The 12,588-nt window shown below is 44.0% G+C and overlaps 1 protein-coding gene across 1 annotated transcript in view; it reads right to left on the reverse strand.

The window, feature by feature from the left end:
- LOC133350277 (potassium voltage-gated channel subfamily KQT member 1-like) overlaps positions 1 to 12,588 on the reverse strand; it is a 74,264-nt gene that overhangs the window by 26,737 nt on the left and 34,939 nt on the right. Inside the window, 6 exon segments of the mRNA XM_061564454.1 lie at positions 3,575 to 3,657; positions 3,659 to 3,693; positions 6,598 to 6,742; positions 9,281 to 9,403; positions 10,251 to 10,346; positions 11,026 to 11,136. Of these exon segments, the coding sequence (XP_061420438.1) occupies positions 3,575 to 3,657; positions 3,659 to 3,693; positions 6,598 to 6,742; positions 9,281 to 9,403; positions 10,251 to 10,346; positions 11,026 to 11,136 (593 nt within the window).

A 12,588-nucleotide genomic window follows, 5' to 3' on the forward strand; every position in this document is an offset into this window, starting at 1 on the left:
GACGAATGCCACACCGTGCACGCTGAGCTTTCAGCACCCAAGAAGGATGTGTAGCCCCGCAGAACACGCAAAAAAACCTGGATCGGGCATATTTATGGTGCAGCATTTTTTGTATGGTGTTTGAGCACAATGTATGGCATTTCTTTGCTTATGCGTAGTCTTGGGTCTTTCGGTAAAGTCACGTAGATAGGTTCAAAGAAAATAATTTAACAAAAATAACTGCGACGTTTCGATCGCAACGCAAGCGATCGTCTTCAGGAAGAAAATAAAAGACGACAGCTTGCGTTGCGGTCGAAACGTCGTAGTTTTTTGTTATTTTCTTTAAACCTATCGACGTGACTTTACCGAAAGACCCAAGAATATTAATTCCTGTAGTCACGAAAGCTTTAAGTCAAGATTTGCTTATGCGCTCAAGTCGATGGCGTGTTTATAATTTCGCGTCTTCAGAAACACAGTTACGTGGTGGCATTAAAACGGTGATGTACTTCGCGTCAATAAACGAGAGTATATGGTGTACATTGTATTTGTTCATATTTTCTTTAGAGGAGGTGCATTTTGTAATCTGTTGTATGGGTGCCATTGTTAAGTTGTGTTTTTCTTTTACACAAGAACGGGTACCACACGTGCGCTGAATGAGGTCGATGAAACGGTGAAACGCAGCTCCATTCTGACACCTTCTGACGTAACGAAGTCACTGCACTTCGAGCGGTGCGTATTGACGTTGCGTTTGCACCAGCCTTGCGGCTCCGGAGCCTCACGCTGCTCTTGAAGGACTGCTTTGGGACGTTATTTATTGAGGACCGTCTCGTATTCACCGCATGCATTGCGGCTCTTGAAATATTGAGTTTTTTTCCATACCGAATTCCTGCAGTAGATCTAGCCAGGCACGACTACGGCATGGAGCACCCACACCTGTGGATCCAGCACTTTGGAGACAAAGGATTAGTGGCTTGCACCCCAAAGAGGCAGGAGATGGCAGTATAATAAGTGGGTTTGTGAACCCATCTGTACAGACCTTTGAGGGTAAATAATACTTTATATAGCGTCATTCATGCCAACATCATCCCACAACGCTGTACGTAAATGTTATATTTGAGGACCAAATCCAATATACGCAGTTGGCTACGTACGGCGTGAACGAAGCCCAAGACACACACGCATACATACCAACAAAATGAAAACCCTACTACCAATCTAAATTAAAAATGAATCAGCAAGTTAAGAAATGGCGTGGGTTTGTTCGAGGCACAAATTTGTATTTAAACGGATTGGCTGAAAAAAAAAAAACTATGCATGGCCTTCCTGAAAAAAAGTCTTCAAATTCGGTGAGGTTTTCCTGAATAAATAAATGACATGTCATTATTACAATTATTCTTCTCAAGGTAAAGGTGCAGCCCTGCAATTGCTTGCTTATGCCAATGCTGGCTGAAGGGCCTCCAGTCGAAGGAGCTCTAGAGAACTCCTCTGGAGAGCACTTCAACACTGGCCAGATGTCTTGGAAGAGGTGGGAATACCCACGTTTAACCCCACAAACCAGCGACCGTCGATCAACTGTGGTGCCCCTATTATCCTGTTGGGTGGACAGAGGCAGGGAAATATAAGAAACTTGCCCATTGCCTCAACTGCAGCACTGGGCAAAAGAACCAATCAATGACCATTGTAGTGCAGATGGGGTACCAAGGTAGATAAATGTTATCCCCCGCGCCTGGTATGCAGGAGTTCGTGGGCTCGATCCCGACCCTGACGCCTGTATATTGAGTCTGCATGTTATTTCCGTGCTTGCCTGGATTTTTCTCCGGGTTCTCCAGTTTTCCCTCCCACATTGAGAATCAACATGCGCTTAGAATATTTGGCTGCTATAAATCTACACGTGATAAGTCACTTCCTTGGGCTGTCATTTTTGGACAGGTTGCTTCTGAAAAAGAGCGGAATAGTTCAGTCGGCCTTACCTGGTAAAGAAAAATATTAAAGTTTTGATAGTAATTTTTTTTATCAATAAAACAATGCAGTAAAAGGAAAGTATATAATAGCTCACGTTTAAGGCAATGGCTCTTCTTCACCAGCTGTAAGGAAAGGCCATCAGCCAAACCATCGCCTATGATATATTTTTGGCCTTTTAAGGCAGTTTTATTCGAATGTGGCAGTTTAATAGTTATACATATGTTAAATGGTATTAAGGATAGGATTACATTTTTTGAGGATTACTTGTTCTCAGATGTATTCTTTATATTAAAGTGGTGTGTATGGCATTTCAAGGGAGAGACAACTTTACAACCATTTCATCTTGTACGTGAATATCCATTTACAATTGTCTTGACATTTTACATTGTTATAAAAATATAGAATCGCTAATTTTTGAACTCATCTGATTCTCGGAAAATGCGTTTGGTAGCAGTACAATGAATGTTCCAAATTGCACAAACTATACGAGTGAACACGAACTGTGAATAAGTAAACAAGAACATTATACACTTTTTTACATAGTTTTTAAATAAAAAAAACATGTAAAATTAAAAGGCAGAGTACTTGTGGTTTGGCAAAGTAATGCGTCACATTTTGTCATTGTCCCATCAATCGAGCATGGTCAATGTGTGTGTGTGTTCGTGGCTGCAGACTTGGAACAACAAACTTTAGGATTCATCATCTCAAGGAATGCAACAATCATCTTTAGGAATGCAAAAAAAAGAGCGTAGGTTTTAAAGACAGTTTCTCTGAAGAAAAAAAATAAATGGATTGTCATTGGGATTATTTTCTAAGATAATGCTCTTGTTGAAAATAGCCATTTATACAAAGAGGCATGGGCTTGTGCTTCCATGCAGGACCCACATGTTTTCCGAATTTTTCCTCCTAACCTGCTACTCAATTACCCATCTCCCGCGCACTGAATAAACGCGTGAGCTGTAGTGTTGCAATACTCAGTTAGGTTTGTTGCATCGACCATCGCAATTTTAATAATCGTACAAACCCCTACGCAGGGCTTCATTTCAGCAGGATCTGTCAAGGCCTGAGCTCCGGAAAATAATTCTCGCTTGCCCCCTACCTCTCATCGTTAAGGGGGGTTGTTTCTCAGGGAGAGGGAAGGGACACAATGGAAAATATCCCATGACAAAAACTATGAAGCCCTGGCACTGACATATCCTCCCCAAATTACATTTTGTATGTATGTAGTATGTATGTAGTATGTATGCATGGTGAACTTATTTCGCACCGTATATAGCCAACCGTGCTAATCGGCGGTGTGGGGAACGACAAGAAACCAAAACACAAAAAGCAGCTTTAAAATTAATTTTAAATCTAGATTAAAAAGTGCATAGCTCCAGTGGCTTCCTAATATCGGAAGGAGAAGAGCGTTCCAGACGGCCACAGAAGCGCACCTGAAAGCGCGCGATGCGATAACCGTCGTCGTTCAATCGGTAGCCATGCAAGAATCACGGAATCGAGAAAACGACCGAGTGACTATTTCTTGTCGACAGCTGCCCCCCCCCCCGCCCTCTGCTCCCCACTGCACGAGCGAGAGAGAGAGAGAGAGCCGTTGCTCACAACGCGTCCAGCACCACCGAGCGGAGGGCCTTACTGTGAGATGTGCATCACGGCCGGCAGAGAGATGTCCTCCGAGGCCTCGCCGTCGTCAAAGCTCGCCGTGCTATTGAGGGTGGGGACGTCCACTCGGAGCTTCCACGCCTCGATCTGTCCCTGCATCACAGTGCGGGGCACGCCATGGTCAGGACCACATTTAGCTTCCATGGGAGCCTGGAGCTGTCATAGTTTTGGGGCCCCTCCCTTGATTCAGTTAATCACCAGCCATGTCCAATGCCAAACACATAATTGTAGCTCACTTTAATTGTATGTATGTTGAACTTCTTTCACCACTGTACGTTGCCAACCGTGCTAATCAGAGCTATTTCAGTCATATATTTTAATTGTGATTCGCAAATTGTATTACGAGAAAAATGTTAGAACAAACTCAATTTCGCTTGTTAGTAATACATAGCGTTTTTTGGCTTTAATTGCCAAGCTACCTATGGGGTTTATCATATTGCTACAGTTTTGCGATTTAACCATTATGAAGCAGTATCTATTTTTGGGGTCCGCAAAATCCGAGGTATGGGGCTTCAGCTTCTAAAGCCCCTGTGTTAATCCGTCCTTGGTCATGGTAAGTGAAGAAGAGAGGAGGCCAATGTTTGTTCCACTTTGATGCACGTGACGTGGGCAGGGACTCCCATCACTCAAAAGTAGCTGCCAAGGACATAATAACCATAGCAATACAGTGTTCCCTCGTTATTCATGAACTTGCTGTACACGATTTTGGCTATCCGCGAATCTCATCTGAAACTCTACACGACTGCATCGAGAGAGAGAGAGAACGAACAGAAGTGATGAGAGACAGAATGTGATGCGAAACAGTGATGAGATAATGTAATGAGATACGTTTATAAACGATTATTTAATACTTGAAAATGTTTTTACTTTATAATAACGAATTACATTTTGGTGCGTTATGATACATTGTCATGTATTTAATGGCTTATTCGTGTATTTATTTAAGGTGATTCATTAAAAAGATAGGTTTTCGTAGGACAATAACATTATCCACGAAATTGCTATTCACAAGCTTATCTGGAACGTATCCCTCACGGATAACGAGGGAATCCTGTACTTGGTGCCGCCTGCTACACAGTGGACGTTAAAGATCCCCCTGACGTCATCCACAAGAGTAGGCCAGTGTGTTTCCGTGTCAGGGTCCACATTTTTTTTCCTTATTCGAAAATGACCCACTAATTACTCAATTGGGATTATACAAAGAAATCATTGCCCCCCCCCCCCCCCCACTGGCAGACTAAGGCCCCAGGTCACTTGTACACCTGGTCTCTTGAGTTCTCACCTGGGCAAACAAAATAAACAAAAAAGGATGAAAATAAGTGGGGCGGACATTCATCTGCGTTAAACGTTTTGCCAAGGCGTCACTTTTATTGAGACAATAAGCAGAGAGTCATAAAACTCGAGCAATATTTGCTATAATTTTACCTCAGTTACAGTAGCCATTGGCGAAATGCAAAGTTGCATTTATTTTCACGTATTAAATAACTAACATAGTATTAAGACTGATCGAGATTTGACCCCATGTGAACCACATTACCTACACAATGTCAATTTTGGCAATTTTTTATTTATTTGTTCTCGAATATTGATAAATACACGTATAGTCAGGCACAACAACAGTTGCAGAGCATAAGTGGAAATATTGTGAGAGCGTGCACATGAAGACAATCGACTGTACACAACTTTGGAACACAGAGTTGCGTTGTAAAACAAAAGCTCAGCTGGGCAATTCATCTCGATGGTAATCAAGAAAATGATAAATGGCTTTTTCAAGCGAGGGCCTGGCCACGTCGTGAAGGGGGGGGGGGGTCACGAGCAGTTGGGTCTAATGAAGCTCTCCGAGAGGGAAACCCGTAACATAATCTGGCAGTGAGATTATTTAAAGAGAGCCCGACACACGGGACCACCCAGGCAGAGGGCTTGCGACCCTCTCCCCCCCGCCACAAACACGATTCAGTGGACAAAGGAGCAGGAGCAGGAGGACGAGGAGGAGGGCAGGCGGCTAGCGTAACATAACGGAAATGGTTTTCCAGTCTGAGCGAGATACCGCAAAATACCGAGGTGACCGTTACAAATGCTCGAGCCAAGTTCACTTTTGAACGTTTGAATTTAGTGAAAATAAATGAGCCCCTATTTAAAGCACAGTTTTGTATACACTGTATTTTGTTATAAATTAATGAGGAACAATATAATAGCTTTATAAAATATAAAAAAACATAAAATAAGAAATTTTGCTGTGCTATTTAGAGGAATAATACCACATTCCGCTGGCTAGTATGGATCCAATAAGGTTAGGAATGTTTCGCAGGGACAAATGAAGAGGAGTGGCAGTAGACCCACGTTTGGGAGGTTCGATTTTATACAAACGACCTGCATGAAACAGGAATTAGCTTTGAGAAAGCGCTCTGGACTTTAGCTCTGAATGGGAAAATATGTAAGAATTCGGTGGTCAGTAAAATAATGAAGTCCTGCTCAACTAAAGGCGAACAATGAGACTGGAGTGGTGCAAGAGGCTCTCTGCTGGTTTACCATAAATTCCACCCTGCCTTTGAATGGTTTTAAGTCAACTGAAGAAAATCATCCAGTCAGGTGAAGCAGTGGCAAGTCCCAGCTGAACGTTGAATCAACCCATCATCCTTACAGGGTCAATATAATAGGTACCACTTTGTTCACATCTCGAATGGAAAGGCTGGCCCCATCATAAGAATGTGGAGTGTTTACCAATGGTAGAAGGCCAACAATGGTGACGATGTTTTCTGCCCTCTGTAAACACTGAATGTGCAAACAATACTGAATGAACGTATAAAATGTAAATATATACCAAAACAAATGAAACTTATTTTGCCTTTGTGTTTCACCCACACTAAAGGGGGTCTCTGGTAGTAACAATGAAGGTGGAGATCGGGAGGGGTCGGTGGCGTCGGCCGGTCGCACAATAGCGGTGGGCTGTGTGGTGTCGAGGTATGGATAGAGGGAGCGGGGTGTCTGGCTGCCAACCTGTGGCCGAGTTGGTGCCGTTGTCAGGAGTGTTGGCGTGGTTGCCCTCGGACGTGCTGGACCTCTGCCGTGCCCCCGGGCTCACAAGCCCTTCGCCCTTCGCCTGCTTGATCAGCTGCTTTTTCCTCTTCTTGTCCTCTTTTTCCTTCGCCAGTGGAAAGGGGGACATCGACACGTCAGGCTGTGCTCAACACGGGGCTTAGAGAGGCCCCCCCCCACCCCACCCCATCTTGGTCTACGGTGATGTGAGCACCGTTTTACGGGAGGATGTCGGCTCGTTTATACTGCGGTGTTACCGTCACGGAAAAGCGAGGTGGATAGATGCGGTGGGTCTAAAAGAGATCGGGCTGGGATTGAACGGAGTGGTAATACCATGCAAAGGGAACAGTGGCGGAGATTTGTTCAGCACCATCATCGTTCATAAGCTGACACAGCAGGGACTGACGATCGGATTTTCATGGTGCCAAATCTTCCTGTTCTTTCCCATTTTGGCAGAAATATACCAATGTCTCAATTACAAACAGTGAGTCAAATCACCATGATAATGTGATTTGACCGTTTCATCAAGATGTCACTTCTTAGCACGATAAATCAAACCTCACCATACTAATCTAAACTCACATGCATGTTTACTGTACCCTGGCGACCCTTATTATTTGTACAGAAATGGACCCCGAGAATGATCTTTTATCATGCGATACTACAGTAATATGATTGAACAGACTCATGCTCATTGTGTTATTCTCTTAATGTCACCGAAACTCACGTACTTATTTTATTCTATGACTTGAACATAAATATGGTGGTTTCTAAGTCACTCTGACATTCGTCCGTACAATGCTACTTTGTTTTACACTTTTTTCCTAAATAATTACAATGGCCCCTTTTTTTGGACACTACAGTAAGAGCATTTTATTGTTTTATTTATTCGTTTCGTACAAGCAATGAAATCCCAACAATAAACAAACAGCTGCGAGGCAAATTTTGACTTAAAACTTTCGTGACTGCAGGAATTCATATTCACGTAGATACATGACTTTACCGAAAGAACCAAGAATATAAAAGCTGCGAGGCACAAAGACTTTTGAGAAAATGCCTCGAGAGTGCCCAGAGGCACAAGGCCGCCATGACGCTGCAACAGTGCGTGGGCTTCAAACAGTGGCTATTTTTCTTTTGCGTTCGAGGCCACACAAACTACAACGAACAACAAAGCCACGCGCTCTCCTCAAACACGCGCTGCAGTTATACACCGATAAGATTGTTCATGTACGTGTAACAAAAAGATACGAACAATACCTTTGAAAATGGAATGATCTATTGAAGCAACCGCAACAGGTATACCTTCCCCTCTTGTTATTTAGAGAAGTAGAATAGCACGGGCTACGATATGCATTTGTTACTGTTTAAAATCACGTGCCCACATACATACAAGATGCATGCATTGTGTAATTTTAGATGACTTTTAATTTTGAATCATAGAACTGGTGACGTCAGCATGGGCAGCCTTTCGTCAAGCTTGGACGATGCCCTCCGGGTGTGTGTCACCTTGTCCTGCGTGTTGTCTCGCAGGATGTCTCATGTTTTCCATCCACGTGCTTCCGTAAAGCTTCTTCGGGAGTTGAATTGCGTTAAAAATGCCATTTTAAATTGCATATGTGAGGTCCTTCCCTCAGTGGCATGTATACTGTAATGTTGGACTGCCTACTAAATTTGCGTTGAACTTAGTTCAGATTGTTAATTATTATTGATTAGACATGTTGACAACAATTCCCTGTTCTTTGGGTCTTTCGGTAAAGTCAAGTAAGACCCAAAGAATATGAATTCCTGCAGTCACGAAAGCTTTAAGTCAAGATTCAACAATTCCATACTTTTGTTCTATGTATCCCCTGTGAACCCCATGTAACACGCTCAGCCGTTTTGGCCGAGATGCCATTAAAAAAGTGTTTCTTAGCTCAATGGGCCTTACCCAAAATAACAGGACCAACTGAGTAGCTCACTTTCTCCCTGGATTCTTCTGAGATGCTGGTGTGACTGGTTCTCAGTGTCACTATATAATCGACTAGCTTTACTACCCGACGCCCGGTCCGCCTTTGTCTCCCCAGTGGCGATGTTCACACACCACACCACTTACTCGTTTGAGGCTGAGTCGACCTAGGGGAGGCCCAGGACCGGTTAAAATAATCGTCACTGGTGGTGGCCGTGAGCGGGAATCGAACTGGGTTCGCCGGCTTCGTAGCGCGCTAACCACTACACTACAATGCGTTACGCTTCCACGTGCGCGGGTCACGTGACAGATTTGACGTCACAGCTCACTTGTATTTTTATCATTTTTGCATGGTGTACAGTCTGGAACGTACCCACATGGCAAATTTCCAGTTTGTTGCATGTCGGGAAGTACGCTAAACATTTTGAACAGACAGCATTCACAACTTTGCCTTTTATATATGTGGAGATTGACAAAATGAGCATCTCAATTCAGTACCTGAAGAAGCTCCCTGCATGTGGAGTGAAACGTCAGACATTGTGACGAAAAACACATGGTACAACCTAAAAACCCATCTGAGAGCTACACAGCACAAACGGACAGGCCTACAACAGCGATGATAATAGCGATGACAACATTCATATTGTTGATGATGATGATGTGGATTAGCACGCTCTTGCCTGCGAGTCTTACCCATACCTGCTTTCTAATCCACGTGCTGTCTCGGAAAGGGCCGCCCGGCTGTGCATGCGCGTTCACGTACATCATCCACGTGGCTGTGGAGTGGTGCTCACTCTCGGCCAAGTGACATCTCCACAGGCTCTATGGGAATGTTCACATGTGCAGAACACTTGCGTGGAATGCCAACACACGCATAGCATGTGATATTGCTCATGACACTGCTGGTGGAAGGGCCTCCACTAGAGGGAGCTCTAGAAAGCTCATGTATCCAGTCGCCAGACATCTTGGAAGAAGTGACAGTGCCCACACTTTACCCCACCACACCCCGACTGCCGAACAACTAACTGTGGTGAATTCATTTATACTTCTGGGTGGACGGCAACACCAGGAGGCCGGACTGTAACCTCTGGGTTGCAAGTTTAGTGTGTATGGTATGAATCCAATGCAATGGTTCAAGTCATAAATACCGTGTTCGGTTCTGCTGGGGTCTCACCTGCCTCACACAAGTCAAGTTGGAATGGACCAGAGGTATATTGCAGTGCTATATTTTCATTATGAATTGATTTGGAAGCAGGGCTGTCAGCAGTTATGAATAGGATGTTAAAAAAAACACACAGGTGTGGCAAACCAACCACTAGATTTTGGTGGTGGGGGAGAATTGCCTTGTATGTAGCACTCTGAAAATATTCTGGTACAGTTATAAGTTGTATCTGTAGTCAAGACAGATGAGTTTAAATGCAATTTAAATTAAGACAACTAGATTAAAATCCTCCAAGCCGTCACAAAACACAATTCAATGCATATTATTTGGCGATGCGGCATTGGCAGTGGCGCAAATAGGTCTAGAAAAACTTCACACATTCGTCAATAGCCACTGCCTTAAAAAACCAAACACATAGTCGTCAACATTTTGAGCAATGGCCCTTGTTCATAGCACAAACTCAATGAAGACTTCTCTTGCGCGCGATCACACAGTTAAAGCGGGCACCTGGATCAGGGTTGCTGCCGCTGGGATTTGCCGGTTGAAGTGCTTCTGCCTCTGCTTTTGTTGTACTTTTAGGGCAAATCCCGAGCCAAGTATACCCTGCGAGAGGAGACAACCGTGATGGAACGGTCGGAAAATGTGAACATGTTGGAAGTAGCTTAATTGGCGGCGCAGGGGACCTGTCAACTGTACCCACTGAACGACAGCCCCCCCCTGGGGCGTTGTGTTTATGCACGCCAAGGGTCATTTGTTGGAAGAAAAAAAAAGTGTACTCTCACGTTATCGTCATGCAGCGATCGAGGCAAGCTCGTGATCACGTAGCTGGGGTTTTTGGTGTGTGTTTGTGCCGAATACTTTACAAGACCGTCCATGAAGGCCTCACGGAAAGGCCGCTAAAAGCCCACATGCTTAAATAGAACCTCGTGGGGTTGCTTTTCACAAAATAAATTAAATATTACAATAAAAATCCATACTGGTCGTATGAACACGGCTCGTGTGATATCACTTGTATTGTGAATAAGGTGCTATGTTTAAGCATTTGTTTGACTCAGCTATATGAATAAGGGGTGGGGAGGGTATAGACAGAGAGAAAATCACTGACAGTTACGCTAAACAAAACTTTGAATCGCGCTTTTGAAAACTCTCAAATATCTCCACACTGCCCATCACACGAGTAACCCAACTCGTGGTGTGAAGCTCGGGCCACAAAAGGCAGGTGTCCTCCTCAACACTGGAAAGTGTCACTTGCGCGGTGGAATTATCGCGAGAGAGTCCTCACCGCAGGCAGGGCGAAAAACGAGATGGCAAACACTGAGAAGCAAGATGCGATGGTTTTGCCGATCCAGGTCTGTGGCACCTTGTCGCCATATCCTATCGTCGTCACTGTCACCTGAGTGTGGGAATGGGGGGGGGGGGCCCAGAGGCAAAAAAGGGGGCTTTACTTGCAAACGGGCGTCAACACATTGAATAAAGGTCCATACTGTACACCACCAAACCCACCAGGGCTTAAAAGAAACTGCTGGCTAAGCAAGTGAGGTTTGCGGTCGAGGGTTTTGGAAGGCGGCTCTCGCCACTGTCCTGATAACAAAGAGCCCGAGTCTGCCAGACGGGTGCTGTAGCGAATGTATTTACTTCGGTACATTTTGTAATGTCCACAGCGATGGTACACACACGTCTAGGGAAACGTCTCTGCTTTCGGCGTAACTCAAATTAAGCAAAACAAAATGTGTAGTAGGAAAAAACGGAACTGAAGCAAAACATTGTCTTTTTATGATATGTCAAAAGAAGTATCTTTTTGCGTAAATCTAACTTAGATTTTTGGGCAAATCACTGATTTTTTTTTCAGTGAATAAAAAGAATAGTTTCTAAAGGCGAGCTAATACGTGCAGTCTCCTGCAGGTCGCTACACAAAACAATTTCCCGGTAAATCGCGGCACGAACAATGTCGGGTAAATATAACTGAGCTTTATAACGTGGAAAATGTAAGTCTCAAAGGGATGAATCCTTCATTTTTTTATTATTCGTATTTTTTAAGCCAAACTACAAACGGGCAAAGAGTTCAAAGCTTTTAATGAAGCGCCATTTCATTCGACTTCCCACAGAGTCCGGCTGCCCTGTGGAGACTCTGACTGCCTGCCTGCTGCCTGCTTCACGCTGAGAAATGGACTTTTACAGTGTCCTGTTTTACGTTCAACCCTGCTGGCAGTTATATTACTCCTACCGCTACGGCCACAATGGAGCCCTTTGTTGCGTCAGCGACCTGGCGTGGAGATTGACACTGGCTCAACCGGAAGGCCACGGGGATCAGCCCAAAGGCCAGACATGTCTGCGTGTCGTGGCCCGTGAAAATAAACGTAATATTCAATGTAATTCAACGTGCTCCTCTCTCTCTCTCTCTCACTCGGCCTGTCTGTGCGTGGAGTGAAATCTTTCACATTTATTTATTTATCAGAACTGGAGTAATACTTTCAAAGAGTCAGCATTGGCGGCACTGTTATTCTTGCCGAGGCTGCAGTATTTGGAGACCATAAACACCTGCCGATCCGTGTCTCTGAGGGTAAGTCGCACGTATGCCATGTTTTACTGCCGCAAACGTGATTATGGATTGTACATACAAACTTTGGGCGGACTAGTACTGTGGGGGGAAAAAAAACATGAAAAATTTTCCACGACAAAAATGCACCATTTTTGGTTTATAAGGTAACTAATACAATACATATTTTGCTACTAAATTATTCTTACACATCTATTTCATTCATCGACGTGACATATATTCAATCAGTTATAATCAGTAGTACAAACATTTTTTGCTCAGAAAACCAAAACAAAACAAAACCTTGCC

Source organism: Lethenteron reissneri, chromosome 33, assembly GCF_015708825.2.
Source record: "Lethenteron reissneri isolate LAM-NWPU_2019-01 chromosome 33, ASM1570882v1, whole genome shotgun sequence".
NCBI lineage: Eukaryota > Metazoa > Chordata > Hyperoartia > Petromyzontiformes > Petromyzontidae > Lethenteron > Lethenteron reissneri.